The 16,460-nt window shown below is 39.7% G+C and overlaps 1 protein-coding gene across 1 annotated transcript in view; it reads left to right on the forward strand.

The window, feature by feature from the left end:
* LOC116673236 (pleckstrin homology domain-containing family A member 5-like) overlaps positions 1 to 16,460 on the forward strand; it is a 256,614-nt gene that overhangs the window by 207,876 nt on the left and 32,278 nt on the right. The window contains 3 exon segments of the mRNA XM_032505424.1: positions 1,322 to 1,405; positions 5,990 to 6,109; positions 9,121 to 9,174. Coding sequence (XP_032361315.1) covers positions 1,322 to 1,405; positions 5,990 to 6,109; positions 9,121 to 9,174 — 258 coding nt within the window.

Consider the following 16,460-nt stretch of genomic DNA (forward strand, 5'->3'; position numbering starts at 1 on the left):
GCTCCATATTTCCTTTAAGTTTCCGCGGTTACTTCTGCTTCTTATTCTCCTACGGGAAAAAACACTCAAATCAGATCAAATCAAATCAATCATTGTGGTTATTTTATAGTGGACTATTGTTGCGTTCCAGGCAAACCGTAACTCGTGTTTTCACAACGGTCTACCCGGGAAAGCGCCCTTGAACGGCAGCCAAACCCGTAGCTTACTGCTCGGGAACTTGTACCACATCGCTGTACTCCCAGTTACAGTTTATGACATCACACGCACACAAACAACAATGGCTCAGGTGGTAAGACCGGTCGCCTTGCAATCGGAAAGGCAGCCGGTGGTTCGATCCCTGGCCCAGCAGTCCCATGTCGAAGTGACCTTGGGCAATAGTGTTGGGCATAATAGATTACTAGTTACTGTCATTTGAGAGTAATAAGTCATACTACAATATTACAATATTACAGTGCATTACACTACTTTTGCATTACTTTTGAGTTACTGTCACCAAAATAACAGCAGAAGTTTGACTTTGTAGCTAGTGTGTGAATTTCACCACCTGATCAATGAAGTCTCCTTTTTATCTACTTTAATACATCATAGATTATTCATTATATTTTGTGTAGTTAATATGAATATGCAAAGTAACTAAAGTTATAAAAATAGAGAAGTAAAACGTACAATACTCAAGTAGGAGAAAATGAAAATACTCAATTAAAAGTACCTTACAGTTATATTAAAGTACGGCATAGTTACACTCCACGGCTGATAAAATGTAATGATGTTACGTGTAGCAAGCATAAACAGTCATTCCTGACACGTTTCTATCTGTCAGCAGCTCGCACACACTGCTGTCCGTCACCTGTTGGACACAGATGTTACCGTCCCTGGTTCTGGCTCTGATCACGGGAACAGAGACGGGACAGCTCGCTTCAACGCAGCGTCATAACTCCTGAATATAATATCCATCTCGCAAATGTATCTGTCTCTGTCCCACGGCCACAGTGTAGTAATGCGTGTGAATGCCTGCTATGTAAAAATGCTATGAGTAGTTGTTAAGACTAGAAAAGTGCTATAGAATATATGAATGAACGAATGAATCAATTTATTATTGTGCCATGCACGCAAAAAGTATACCCAGCCCAAATGGGCTTATAAGACACCATTACTTATAGCTAGGGGTCTGATAGCAACAAACATTAAACAAATAAACCTTATGGCCATGCTATAAACACAAAAGTCACCAACTTAAATATAATAAATGTAACCAAGCACTCCATTTGCTCATATATTAATCCACTCCAATTACCTTCATTCTCATCTCTCTCCTCCACAGTACGGCTACCCGCCTGACCGAAGATCCATCGCAACCGGCGTCCCTCCTCAGTCCATCACCCCACAGTCCCTGCAAGGCAGGACGGTGAGTGGCACAGTGCACCCCATCTCCTCCCTCACACTATATACCATGAGTGTACTGCTTTCAGTAGAATGAATAGAAATTTGAGAGTATTTCCACAGATAAAAAGCAGCCACTGCTGCATTGGCGGTTCTAGGCCATTTCAAATGGAGGGGCCAGACTGGGACGATTTTAGGGGTACCACAGGTGTCACATACTGCCAACCCTCCATAGGTGACCACAATAAACACAATAATACTCATTCAGTGTTAACGTACTTTTTATGTATCACTGCACATTAATGATATCCCCTCTTTGGGGATTAAGGTGGGGTGGAAGATGTATGAAAATGTTTGCCACCACCACTTCACTGCTGTCTATTGCTGAGAAACACTCAAACACTACACTCACACGTCATTACAATCACGTCTGGTACTCAGCAGCCTCTTATTGCAGTTTTTTTGCACTCGTCTCAGCAGGACCAATGTAATTATTGACAATGCCATTGTCTCGTAATGACGCACAATGCAGCAGCATGAGGGAAATTGCCTTTGGTCTCAAATTGAAGGAGTGACAATCAAGGGTGAGGGCTGATATTTCTGCTCAACGTTCAAGCTGTGAATAACGCTTGACGGCAGTTTGATAAGAAATATTTGGCTAGTGATTTTCCACGTGGCTTTTTCAGTCCTCTGTTTTGTCACAGTGGCTACGTGTCTTTATTTCATGGTGTCACAAGTAATGGTATGATGCGTGCGTGTGTGTGTGTGTGTGTGTGTGTGTGTGTGTGTGTGTGTGTGTTTGTGTGTGTTTGAGCATGTGTGTGTTCTGTAAGGGTGCACTACCCCAGTCCACGCAAGAGAGAGACCAGTGTTTGTATTTATGTCTGCAGGCATGTGTGCACCAGTCCATCCTTCTCTCTTTAAATTTCTCTTTTTCAAACTGACAATAAAATTGAAAGTATATAACAGTGGCCAGCAGCAAAGTCACCAGGAAAATGAAAGGCTGCCACATTTTCATGAACATTTCCTCTCCGGGTGACAAATTATATTCATTTCTCTCACTTACCCTCATGTTAAATGTAACCTTTTCCCATTTGAATGAGTGGGACAGAATCTTTTGGGGAAATAGCCTGTGGTCTCATACGTGGCTAAAGCAGTTAGAGCTACAGTAAAATACCATTTGGAAGTCTTCACAGACGATTGAATGAATCAAATGATAACATCTAATGTGAAATGGTTAACTAGCAGTGATGAACCCGGAGAGTAAATCACAACTCAGCAGTTCTTTTAAGCTCTTTAGCCTCTTTTAGCTTATCCTTGTATGGCACTTTTAATACAATCCTATTGAGTTCAGTCTTACCTTAGCGCGGCAGCTAAGCAAACACTGGAATTCTGGGCAATTTCATTATAGTGCAATATGTAATATTTAATATTAATACTTAACCATTTAATTGTATTACAGTGTAATATTTAATATCTAACCATTAATTTCATTACAGTGCAATATTTATTTATTATTAATACTTAACCGTTTAATTTCATTACAGTGCAATATTTAATACTCAGGACTTTTGATACACCAACTCACCGGCCACTTTATTAGGTACCCCATGCTAGTAACGGGTTGGACCCCCTTTTGCCTTCAGAACTGCCTCAATTCTTCGTGGCATAGATTCAACAAGGTGCTGGAAGCATTCCTCAGGGAGTTTGGTCCATATTGACATGATGGCATCACACAGTTGCCGCAGATTTGTCGGCTGCACATCCATGATGCGAATCTCCCGTTCCACCACATCCCAAAGATGCTCTATTGGATTGAGATCTGGTGACTGTGGAGGCCATTTGAGTACAGCGAACTCATTGTCATGTTCAAGAAACCAGTCTGTGATGATTCCAGCTTTATGACATGGCGCATTATCCTGCTGAAAGTAGCCATCAGAAGTTGGGTACATTATGGTCATAAAGGGATGGACATGGTCAGCAACAATACTCAGGTAGGCTGTGGCGTTGCAACGATGCTCAATTGGTACCAAGGGGCCCAAAGAGTGCCAAGAAAATATTCCCCACACCATGACACCACCACCACCACCAGCCTGAACCGTTGATACAAGGCAGGATGGATCCATGCTTTCATGTTGTAGACGCCAAATTCTGACCCTACCATCCGACTGTCGCAGCAGAAATCGAGACTCATCAGACCAGGCAACGTTTTTCCAATCTTCTATTGTCCAATTTCGATGAGCTTGTGCAAATTGTAGTCTCAGTTTCCTGTTCTTAGCTGAAAGGAGTGGCACCCGATGTGGTCTTCTGCTGCTGTAGCCCATCTGCCTCAAAGTTGGACGTACTGTGCGTTCAGAGATGCTCTTCTGCCCACCTTGGTTGTAACGGGTGGTTATTTGAGTCACTGTTGCCCTTCTATCAGCTCGAACCAGTCTGGCCATTCTCCTCTGACCTCTGGCATCAACAAGGCATTTCCGCCCACAGAACTGCCGCTCACTGGATGTTTTTTCTTTTTCGGACCATTCTCTGTAAACCCTAGAGATGGTTGTGCGTGAAAATCCCAGTAGATTAGCAGTTTCTGAAATACTCAGACCAGCCCTTCTGGCACCAACAATCATGCCACGTTCAAAGTCACTCAAATCACCTTTCTTCCCCATACTGATGCTCGGTTTGAACTGCAGGAGATTCTCTTGACCATGTCTACATGCCTAAATGCACTGAGTTGCCGCCATGTGATTGGCTGCTTAGAAATTAAGTGTTAACGAGCAGTTGGACAGGTGTACCTAATAAAGTGGCCGGTGAGTGTATATTTTTGCATAATGTGTATACAAACCCTCTATCTTTCTACTATTTTGTGTATGTATATAGTTGCTTTCAGGACTGTGCATTCCATTCCCCCCCCCTCTTTTTTCCTGCACTACTTACATTCTATACTTTTATATTTTGTGTTGACATTGTAAAGGGGTTGCTTGAATCTCGTTGCACAGGTACTGCACTTGTGTATGATGAAAATACAGTTTTTCATTTTTTCTAAACTCCTCTCACTTTTCTATGTCGGGGAAATGATTTATTTTATTGACATTTGAGATTTGTTGAGTGTATATAGTGATATTGCTGTTGTAAACATACTGTTGCTGCTCTACGGACAACATTTAGTTGTATTTAAAATATAAAGAAATTGTAATCCTGTTCTAACTGTATTTTTTTTTTTTTTTTTAAGCAATTCTTAAGTAATGAAAAAGAACCGATAAAGAGTATCGATAATGAACAAAACTGATAGGGAGTAGGCCTGTGGATAAGAGTATATAGTATTAAGATTCCCATCCCTAATAGGATTCAGGGTTCAACAATAAGGGTTGCCGGATGGCCCGGGGCAAGTATATATAACACACCCCCCCCCCCGCCAGTTTGGGCGTCATGGTATCATAATCTTTCAAATGTGCTGTTGGCCAAACAAGAATTGAGTTGGCGCATGATGCTTTTGGCGTATTCCTTTTTAAATGTTTACATTCATGATGCTTTCACCGTTTAAAGTTTTGATGTTTTTGTTTACATTTTGGACGCTTTTTGACCTTTTTCTGGGGGGGTTTCAAAATTTGTTTTTTTTTAAAAAAAATTTAACATCTTTCCGCAGTAAAAAAATTGTATAGGGGCCAATAAATATTGATTTTGGACTAGTAGATTTTCTTTTGTTTAATTGCACAACCGGACGAGTGAAAAAAAACAAAAAACCTGGCTCCTTTAATTTAAAATGTGGGGGAGTGTTTTGTCAAGTGTACATACATAAGAATGACAGCTCAGGGAAATGTCAGGCCCCCGGGCCCTTAGCTTTTGATTATTTGGCCCCCCCAACTGTAGCCAACCGGCCTGTACTCGTTGGGTAGTAGCTTGCTTGTTGAGTGATACCAACGAGTTTAGCTCAACGTCAGTGTTACAGAGTCACAGTTTTAGTGGTTTCATCTCTGCTTTGCTCTCTCTTTCTCTCAGGGAGAATTGATTTCTGGTTGTTAAGGTGACTTAAAAATTAAAGAACCAAAGTCTTATGTTTTGAAGTTATGTATTAATTACTTTGGCTTTAGTTTTAGATAAAAAAATAAAACTGCATATTATAGCTTAAAGTCAGAAAGAACACTCTTATTAACACTAGTCTACTGCCCCCCGTCCCCCATTCAAAGCAGTCTAGAACCCTGCTCTCTCATGGTGCATGCTTAGGTTTTGGTTCACACTGTTTCTTCTAAAATATACAGTATATGTATATAAATGTTATTTGTTCCCAGATCTCTCTTGCCAAATAGATCTTGATCTCAATGAGATTTCCTGAATAAATAAAGACGAACAAAACTGGATGTAAATAGAAAAAATGTGAGGCTAGGAGCTGACATGTCTGCTGTAGCAGTTGAACAGAAGCGGCATAGTCATCTGCGTATAATATACTTCTGCCTCCAGATTTAAAAGCATCTTCTAACAAACTGTTTTTACCAGTTTGTCAGCGGTTGCAGTAGTTGATCAGATTCACTGCATCATGTTTGATTTCTGTCAGTGGACGGGTGTTGTTGATGTCGCCAGTGTGGCAGCTCTTCTTCTTTCCTCTGTGTGTTGCTCTGCGCAGCCCGAGGAGCTGACCCTGCTCCTGATCAAGCTCCGCCGGCAGCAGGCGGAGCTCAACAGCCTGCGGGAACACACAGTAGCTCAGCTAATGGCCCTGGGTTTGGAGGGGCCCAACGCCAAGGTCAGCACTGAGTGAATACTGTATGTGTGTGTGCATGCACGCATTTGTGCTTCCCCAACAAAGCAGTCCATGTTCTATGTGTTTATGTGTATTCACAGGGGAGGTTCCTTGTGTGAGATTGTTAGTTTACTCCTAATGAAATTGCTTTTGGTGTGTTCTGAAAGATTATGTTAGCTGAAGACTGTATACTCACTACTACTCAAGCTATTTTTTTTTGTTTTTACAATTAAACAACTGTGTCCATTCAAGGAGGAATCTCATCTATCACTATCCGCACGCTGTTTCCCTGTATCCAGTGAAATAGCTTAAAGGCTAACTAGGGTTTGTCTTCAACCTGGACCCTAGTTTTCTATGTTTTTGTTTGAAAGTGACTGATAGGAACAACAATCTTTGAAATTGGTCCAGTGTTAAGCGTGAATACTGTAACCAGCAGCCAATGACGGGCTGCAATGTAACCCTATGGGGACAAATGTGCATCGTAGTTTGGTCCACTAAAAAGTGCTTTTTTAACTATATTTCTCACTGAAAGCCTTAGACTATTATTCTAAGTTAAAACCTATTCATGACCGTTCTGTTTAACCACTAGACTCCATTTTAAAAAACAATACTTTTAGCGTGTATAAAGCCAACATATTGTCACATGTAAATCTGTAAACTGTGTTTATTTTAACCAAAACTAGAGTTGTGATGGTTGTAAAAGTGGAAAGACGAACCAAAACGGCTTTCATGGTTTAATTTTGTTTCTGTCGAGTTTAAATGAAGTGTATTTCATGATGCTAAAATAAATGTTTATTTAGATGGAATCTGGTGTCGTTAGAGAAAGCAATTTCGCGGCTGTTTATGAAATCCGTTGTGACAGAACAGAAGAGTCTGGCAAGAAAAGGAGGGCTCATTAAGGGTCTGACCTGGACGCTGCAGACAGACTCAGTAGGGAGAAAGGCAGGCAGAGACTCTTTCCCCTCAAACGGCGGAGGAAGCTGCGTATCCCGTCCATATTGTTTACTGTTTTTTTAATCTTCTGACAGAGATGTTATGCTCTGTTTCCTCCCCAGGGACTAAAGATGAAAATCTTCTTATAGCTAACTTTAACAGTGTGCATTTTCCCTGTCAAATAAATAAATAATAATAATTTTTAAAAAGAATACTGAAGAATAGAGCCCAACCGATTTTTAAGGCCGATACCGATACCAATACAAATATTTGGTTATTAAAAAAATCTGAAATTCCGATATATCGACCAATACATATATTTTTTACAATCCAGAAACACGTAACAACACATAAACAGATTTCCCTAACATTAGGTATTTCCTCACTAAAATATATGTTAATAATTTGTTTTATTGACACAACAGAACAGAGGAACCTGATAATATATTAATGTTCTGATAAATAAAATGCATGAAAATACAAATTAAGATATGAAACTGAAAGTCCTTTGAACAAAAACACAATAACTAAAAAAATATAATCAGTGTTCCCCACATAGACGTTGTAGAGCGTCCTCTGGTGGACAGACTATGCAACGCAAACACTAACAGGTACGTTGTAGAGCGTCCTCTGGTGGACAGACTATGCAACGCCAACGCTCAGAACATGGTTGACCGTTCTTTTTTAATCGTCCATTATAAATGCAGATACCGATAGTTCGGAAAATGCCTAATATCCGCCGATAATATCCGCCCACCGATATATTGGTTGGCCTCTACTGAGGAATTTCTACTCCTGCGCCGACAAGAGGGTCGTGACAGGGGACCTCACTGCCTGGTAGGACCGAACAGGGCTGAAAGGCCCTGCAGAGAGTGGTGTGTGTGGCTGAACATACTATAGGTAAGATAAAGGCTAGGAGAATCATTAAAGATCCAAACCACTTGGGTATCAGCCTTCTTCCCCTGTCCAGGTTTGCAAAGAAGGTGGCAGGAGATTATCTGTTATGGGACATGGGATATGAACACCCCAAATTCAATTTCATCTTGGAGTACTGTTCTGGCATTAACTTACATGCAGGACGGTGTGTTCGTCATTTTGTTTGGGATTTGGGGCTTTCATTTGTACCTGATGTGGGTGTGTGTGTGTGTGTGTGTGTGTGTGTGTGTGTGTGTGTGTGTGTGTGTGTGTGTGTGTGTGTGTGTGTGTGTGTGTGTTTGAGCACTGTGTGTTCTGTAAGGGTGCACTACCCCAGTCCACGCATGTTGGCCTGAGCTCTCTGTGGGTTGTAGGCCAGGAGAGCATGGATGAATAGGAGCTGATGCATCAAACAATGTAGCTCCCCTCTTCAGCTCAGGTACATCATAAATGACTGTTTTTGTTTTTGTATTTACCCGATCATTTCTAAGGCAGCTTATTTGGAGTGAGTTACTTTATAATTGCGCAGAGTGTCTATGATTTACAATTTTTTTAAATTGTCATGCTTACCTGCAGTGCTGCATGTTGTCACGTGTCTTGGGTTGACTGCTTGAAGTTTTGTACATTTATGATTCATATTGCAAAGTATATATGCTATATCTGCCCGCGGGACTCTGCGAGACGGCCATCCCTCCGCCTCCACCTTGAACCCATCATGAGGTTCAAACTTGAATTGTGGCGTCCGGCGACTTTCGCACGCAGAAAATTGAGCAAAGATAATTACGTCTTCTGAAGAGTCCATGGTTTTTTAATGCATGGAGGAGGGGTGGGGGTGGTGTGCGTTCACGTAATGCTTGTATCATGTGGATGCGCCAACAGTTTTGTTGTCATTACTTTGAATTCCTCATGGAGGTGGCAGAAAGTACGCACTATAGCTTTAAGGTTAGACAGCTAGAACACATTCCTCAGTATTTTCTCACTAAACTTAATAAACGATAGATATTGAAATATGCAGCGGCGGTCCTCTGTCATCACATTCTCTGCCTTCTCTTTTTATGATCTCTTCCTTCTTGTTAAAATGTGCCTTTGACTTCCTTTTTCCATCCTCTCACGCCTTCTCTTGTTGCTCCTGTCACTTTTTCCTGCTTCTTCTCTTCCTTCTGCAGACTGATGTTCTTTCTCATCACCTCCAGAGGAACCTTATTCACCTGGACAGCCAGGTGAGGACGTCTTATCTTACTCCTGCCTGTCTCTGTCTCTACTAAGTACAACACACAAAACAATTTTAGTTCTATTTGTTAACCTTTTGTTGTCCCTAGTGGAAGCTAACAACTGTTGTTTAACATTATGTCTAGATAACTTCCATGCGTTTTCATTTATAATAATCTCTGCTCTCCGCTTCTATTTCTGTCTCAATTTCTTGTGCATCTTTTTTTCTTCACCCCTATGCCTGTTTTCTAAGAATCCTTTAATCTGAAAACACTATCTTTGTATTGCAACTGCAGTTGCAGATTTAGCTCTTTTGCCCAGTTTCTAAACGCCTGTCATTTTGTTCTGTATTGATTTAGGTAATATAGGTAAGATAGAGGACCAGACTGGTGTTTTTTATATTGCTGCTGACCATTTTCCAATGCATTCCAGGCCTGCAGGTAGTTTTTGGTTTTATTTGAGTTCAGTGTGCTATGAAAATCATTCAACAGACTTAAGCTGGCTGCAGACAGACGGCAGCAGTTGGGCATCATTTTGATTTTTAACAACTCTGATTCTAATTCCGATTCTTCCTTTTGATTCCGGTTCTCAATTTCGTTTTGTCAAGGGGGGGAATTGGAACCGGTCACATGCTTATATCACAGATAAAATGGAACCTTTTGTTTTGATTCAGTGGTAATTCACAGTTGTACTGGGCTTTTTCAACGTAAAATAAAGCCACACGTTAGAGCACCATATACTGTGTTTCATGGCTGCAACACAACAAGAGCTTGGAAGTATGGGTCGCTATGGAAACCAAAACTTGCACGGGTCAAATTTGGAACCCGATGATCAAGTTCCACATGATTCCAAAGAAACGATTTCTTTGGATTCATAATTTTTAAAATGATTATAAGTTGGAACCGGTTCTTGATGCCCAATGTTCCTTTATCAAAGATATAGATTGATTTGTATTTTGTGTGTAGAGAATTGTTGCACCATGTGCTGATAGGAAGGGCAGGGGCCACTATGACAAGTCAAATGTCAATGAGATAGTGTCTTTCACTGAAAAGAGTAGTTAGTACTGCAATCGTAAAGGTTGATGATGTGATTCATCAGGTAAGATCGACCCACATTTTGTTAGTCGAACCACAACACTTCTTTTTGTTTGGCTTGTTCTACCGTACATACAGTGCACCTTTGAGTCAGTCACCAGCTATTTCGACAATCGATAATTAGGGTTAGGGTTAACCCGCCTAATCGTTTTGAGTAATTCTTTATGTATGACATTACAAATTCTCTGATTCCAGCTTCTTAAATGTGAATATTTTATAGTTTTTTCTCTCCTCTGTGACAGGAAACTGAATATCTCTGACTTGTGGTCAAAACAAGACATTTGAAAACATCATATTGGGCTTTGGGAAGCACTGACCCACATTTTTCACCATGTTCTGACATCTTAGAGACAAAACAACATATATATATATATATATATATATATATATATATATATATATAAAATAGAAATCAAAAATAATCTTACTAACATTGTATTGTAGCAGGTTGATTCCAAGAAAAACATAATCAGTTCAAGCCCCAGTTCAAGCCCCAGTTCAAGCCCCAGATCCAGCGGGAGTAGCCTGATCAGGGCCTGTATTTTGGGCCTGTAGGTTCCATCTGGCCTCCCCACAGTTCCTGCATTATTGAATATGACTGCTCATTTCTGAAAAGGTCATGTGCATTCAAGGAGAGACTCACCTTGGACAGGCTGTGTATGAGGGAGTGGCTTGGGGTTTGGATGCTTAAAGAAAATTGTACAAAGAGTCTATTTAAAGAGATGTTTCGGCCTAAACCCTTTATACATACTTTTTAGTGCAAAAAATGCTGAGCTATTTAAATAATAGTTGTTGGCATGATTTTATAAATCATGATTACATTTTAAACATACATGGTGCCACATGTATGAATCCTTAGGGTTTTCAGTGGTTTGTATTTGCTAATAATATGTTGGATTTGTGTTAAGACATTTTCATTTTTGAGATTTACAATAATTTGATGGCCCCCCTTGGGGTCCTGGATCCCCTGTTGAAGATCTCTAAAGGTTCAGTCCAATATGTATCCTTCGTCATTTAGCTAGGTTCATGTTCATCAAAGATAATTTGGTCCATTTTGTTTATTCCAAATCACACATACTACCATTTTTCCAAATCGTTTTTTTTTAACATGTATTGTCCCAATTTTCAATCAGTGCATTGGAAAATGTTCATCACTGATGCAAAGTATCAGTATTTGTAGTACATTGGCCTATACAAAAAAACAGAAATGGTCCTTTGGCATGTATTAGATCAGTAAGTTGATCAGTGACTGAGGCTTGATCATTAAGGGTTAATTAGTGAGCGAACTGAGTCGTGTTTATCCTGGGTTTTCTCTGGGTTAGTCCCATTCCAGCTCCTGGATGTCAGCCATTAAACCAAGCAACACGTACTTTGTTTTGTTATTACACCATTATATCCTCTTTCTCCTTGGCGCTCCGCTAGACGAAGGAGAATGAGCCTCTTATCTTCATGATTCACACTATGATCGAGAACTCGGCACCGAGGCCGCAACTCTATCAGCAAGTAAGGTCCTTGGCAGGTTCTGGCTTGTGTCAGGTGTTAACGCCGTCTATTTGTCTTTCGACGTGTATATCCGTGTTGCTGGGTGAAAACATCATGGCATGGAATATTTAGTTCAACCATTTTTAATGGCTTTCATAAATCAAGCATCATGTTTGTAATCCTACATTTCACATTAAAACTTGAAAAAAACAACTTTTGAGTATTTAGTTTTTTGCTTTAAAACATCAAATCCATTTCAGTGTACATATATTGAAGTATATGGACATTACAACCAGGGTCCGATTTGTGAAAAAAGCAGAGGGGGGGAGGGATGTTTTTTTGGTCATTCAAAACAAAACATGCAAGAATCAAATGCCCCTTCCAATACCATGGATATGGTATGGCACTATGGTATGTTCATCATACAGCATTTGACTTAGCTTAAAATTATTCTATTATATTATATGTATATAATATATGGTCTATTAGTGAAGTAGCATTGCTCACTTTAAGGGGGGGATACATTTTGTCTCTCCCCCCCCACCCGGCAAATCTCATCCTGATTACAACTATCACACACTTAAGGGAGCTTTGTGTTTGTTTTCCTAAACTGAATGTCCTTGTTTTTTCTAAATGAAGTCTTTAATTGGAACTTGACTGAAGTGGACTCAAACCAGACCTTTGCCCTGGTAGCCCAGTGTCTTCCCCATCACCATCTACCCCTTGTTTCACCACGTTGGATGCAGGCTGTCTGTTCATGATCCAGTTGTTAATCAGCAGACACCCCCATACATCATCATCAACAGTGTGTATGAAGTTGTCTTTGGTTTCCGTATGCCTCATTTCATTGGATTTTTGTTTGATGCTGATGGAAGTGACCTGCAGCGAGCATGGCTCATGGTGGAATGCTATGTAGACATGGATTTCTCCTCTCACCGCCTGTCTTCCTACAACACTAGCTGTGTTGGAAACCGTTCCCTATCACGGAAATAGTTCCCTAAATAGTGTGTTCGCCATTTTGTAGTGGTGTTCAAATTAATTTCATTCACTATATAGTCCACTATAAAATAATACATTTGAATGTAGATATGATGTATCCTACATTTTACTCCTTGTATACCACAATGCAAGTGCAAGTAACCGTGGAAACTGGAAAGGAAAATGTAGTTTCTAAACAGTGGAAATGTAACATGCAACATATATGATAAACAACATTTTACTATTCTCCTGAGTGCTCTGTTTCAGGGACATATTAGAAGTATTTCTGTTTTGGTGTGTTTACATGATGCTGGGCGCCCCTAGCCTGGCTCTGCCCTCCTACGTGCTTTCGCTCAATTTTCGTGTGTTTCGTGTTACATCTGTACCGGTCCAATCAGTGAACAAAGGGAATCGCTGAGAACGATGACGTTAGCTGTTATGGCGGCGGAGAAAGATGCAAGCAAAGCCATTTGGTCCGTCCAAATATCCAGAAGCTAAAGCCCGAGCAAGAACAATCTTCGTTGAGTCTTGTTGGGGGCCATGATGTTGTGGTCCTCCTCCCCACGGGGTTCGGGAAAAGTTAGATTATTCAGCTTGCTCCGTTAGCAGTGAAGGAGTTAACGATGCTAAGCCAACGTCACGACCAAACGTTAGCAATTGGTTATGGCAGATCCAGCGTGGCTCTGGGCAGATCCAATAGTTTTAAACTTCAACAGAGTGCCCGCCTTCAGGGAAGTTAACGTTTGTCAAAAAAATATAGAGAGTCTGGTAAGACCAGGCTAGGGCGCGCCTGCCTCCGTCACACAAATATGGGCGCATCTCCTAGCGCAAGTCACGCAATGATGTGTTTTCAGCGAGTGCCCGAAATCTGGTTTAGTTTTTTAAGTTCACTATTTAACGGACACCATATAGGGAATAGAGAGTGAGTGAATGAGGTGAACGGTTTCCAACACAGCTACTCATCACGTTGGTAATGCCGACTCTGTTTGGATGTGTGTGTCCTAAATGTTTTCAGATGTTCTGTGGAGAATAATGATCCTAATGTTTCCTCAGTATTTTAATGAACAGTTCAACGTTTTCAGATATACACTTTTACTTTCTTTCTAAGAGTGAGTCTGCCCATGGTTAGCCTAGCTTAGCATAAAGACTGAAAGCAGAGGAAAACACCTTGCCAACTGGGGCTGAGCAGCACTTAAAGTGTGTTTTGTGCTCTCGCAAATCTTTTGTCATCCATAAACTTCCATATAACTGAAGCTTCGCACTTAACACACAACCATTAGATCTTCTCACATTACTCATTGAAAGAAAGTTATTAATTGTATGTCTCAAAATGTTGAACTGTGCTGTACCTTTAAAGGGTTATTCACATTTAGCAGCAGTTTGAAACGTTCTCCGGTTCCACCTGTGAGGCACCGACTAGATCAGTTTGAAAGTGACTATTAAAAATGTGTACAGAGAACACTATTTCAAAACATGCCACACCTATAACCACATCTTCATTAAACCTCTTTTTTCATTTCTGTATGTGTAAGTATATATATACATACTTACATTAGAAGAAAGTAGAAGAAAAGATTGATTTTCAAGGATTTTCAAGGCCGAGACAAATATTTGGTTATTAAAAAATCTGATATGCCAATATATCAGATTTTTTTTTTAATCCAGAAATGCGTTACAAAACATGAACAGATTTCTCTAACATTAGTTATTAGTAGTTATTTATGAGTTTTCACTAAAATAATATGATAATAATTTGCTTTATTGTCACAACAGAAAAGAGGAACATAAAAATATATTAAAGTTCTGATAAATAAAATGTATAAAAATACAAACTTAAGATATAAAACTTAAAGTAATTTGAACAAAAACACAATAAACAAAAAAATAATCAGAGTGTTGCCAACAAGGACGTTGAAGAGTGCCCTGTATGCAACGTCACCAATCATAACATACTTGACCGTCCGTTTTATTTTATTTTTTAAATATTAATTTATCAGAATCATTTATTTGTCATTATAAATGAATCTGATGAATGAATATATATATATATATATATATTTTTTTTTATTATTTTTTATTTATTTTTTTATTTATTTTTTTTATCGGCCATTATAAATGCCGATACCAATAGTTCTGGAAATGCCTAATATCGGCCTGCCTATATGTCGGTCGGACTCTAGAAGAGAGTTTGGATTCCTCTAACAGCAAGGCATTTATTAATGAGACAGTGCAGCCTGGGGGTTCTCTCTGTGTGGGCTGGTACCATCGTCTCTCCTGGAACAGGACATAATAATGTGCTCTGTAAAATTCCCTTGGAGGAATTGTCAGAAAACTTTATCTCTTTACTGCAGACCGCTAAGATCTATCACGGTCTGACTGAGCCGCCAGCCTCCCTCTCTTCTTCAGGAGGAAATGGTATTGTAGTTTATGTTCTGTCATAGCGCTGCTGCTTTAAAAAGGCAGAGGTGCATTGAACGGACAGACCTTTTTTTCTATTACAGTGTGTTTGCGCGAATACACTGAGACTCAGTTTACACACAGAGATTAATGTGTTTTTTATTCCTCATCATCACACTTATAAGGGTTCTCCCCAGTCAGTGTTCTTTTCATGAAAATCAACTGAAAGATCCTAGGAAACCCCGCAGTGATATGTAGTGTGCTCTCCACGTTTTGTTCCTAATCCCTTAACCTGGGAAATCGATCCAGGTTTCACATTTGGCCATTACTGAAATGAGTATTGTTACTGAGGATTAATGACATCATTTAAACACTATGACAAACAGAAATATAATCATGAAGAATGAGGAAAATAAAGCAGAGTACTACGATCACTGGATTAGTGTATCTTGTTACTGTATGTAAAAAGGAATTTTCTTAAATGGACAACTTATTAACATATGCAGAGAGACATGCATGCAAATGGGGCATTCAATCAACCTACCACGGCTTATTTATAGAAATGTATATTTAGCTAAATATAACATATGATACATCTTTTGACTTTTGGCTTCCATAATTCTAACATAAGAGTTAGAAAAGAAAACTCGCTAACCCTGAAAATAATATTAAGTTTCAATAATAGAGAACTGGATTGGAGATAATTATGTATTTACATCTCTAGTCACTAATACAAAATAAAATAAATATGACTGAAATATAATTTTAGACACTAAAAGTACCTACTTGTCTTTTGCTGCCTTAACTTTGATTGGTTGTAGTATATTGTTATTGCAATATTATATATAATATATCATAATATACATTACATAACAAAAATCCTTTTTATTTCGCCCAGCATGCAGTTTCTAAAAGTCCTGGGTAAGGTCTGCAAAGCTTCCCGTCTGGCTACAGCCCCAACAGGATCGACCAATCACAGGGCAGTGTTTATGTGGCCTGATAGCCATGCAGATGATGTTATCATACCATGTTCATATTTCTATCAAAGGGAACTGTTTACTGAGATCTTAGAGAGTAAATTACTCAGAGCTGTAAACGCAGAGGAGACAAAGCTAGGATTTGTCTTCCCAGTCACATCCAGACAATTCCACTCTTTCTCTACATTATGATATTCAGCCCCAATATCCCCGGTAACACCTGGGTGAACGGCTTCAAGGAAAATGAAGCAGTTAGTGAATGTGCACGGAGCGCTCATCCCTTCATCCCCTCACTCCCTGCTTCTGAAATGAACAGCAGGACGCATATGAAGAGTTTCTCTCTCAAATCTGTAGTGTTTGGGGGAAATA

Source organism: Etheostoma spectabile, chromosome 23 (assembly GCF_008692095.1).
Source record: "Etheostoma spectabile isolate EspeVRDwgs_2016 chromosome 23, UIUC_Espe_1.0, whole genome shotgun sequence".
Lineage (NCBI taxonomy): Eukaryota > Metazoa > Chordata > Actinopteri > Perciformes > Percidae > Etheostoma > Etheostoma spectabile.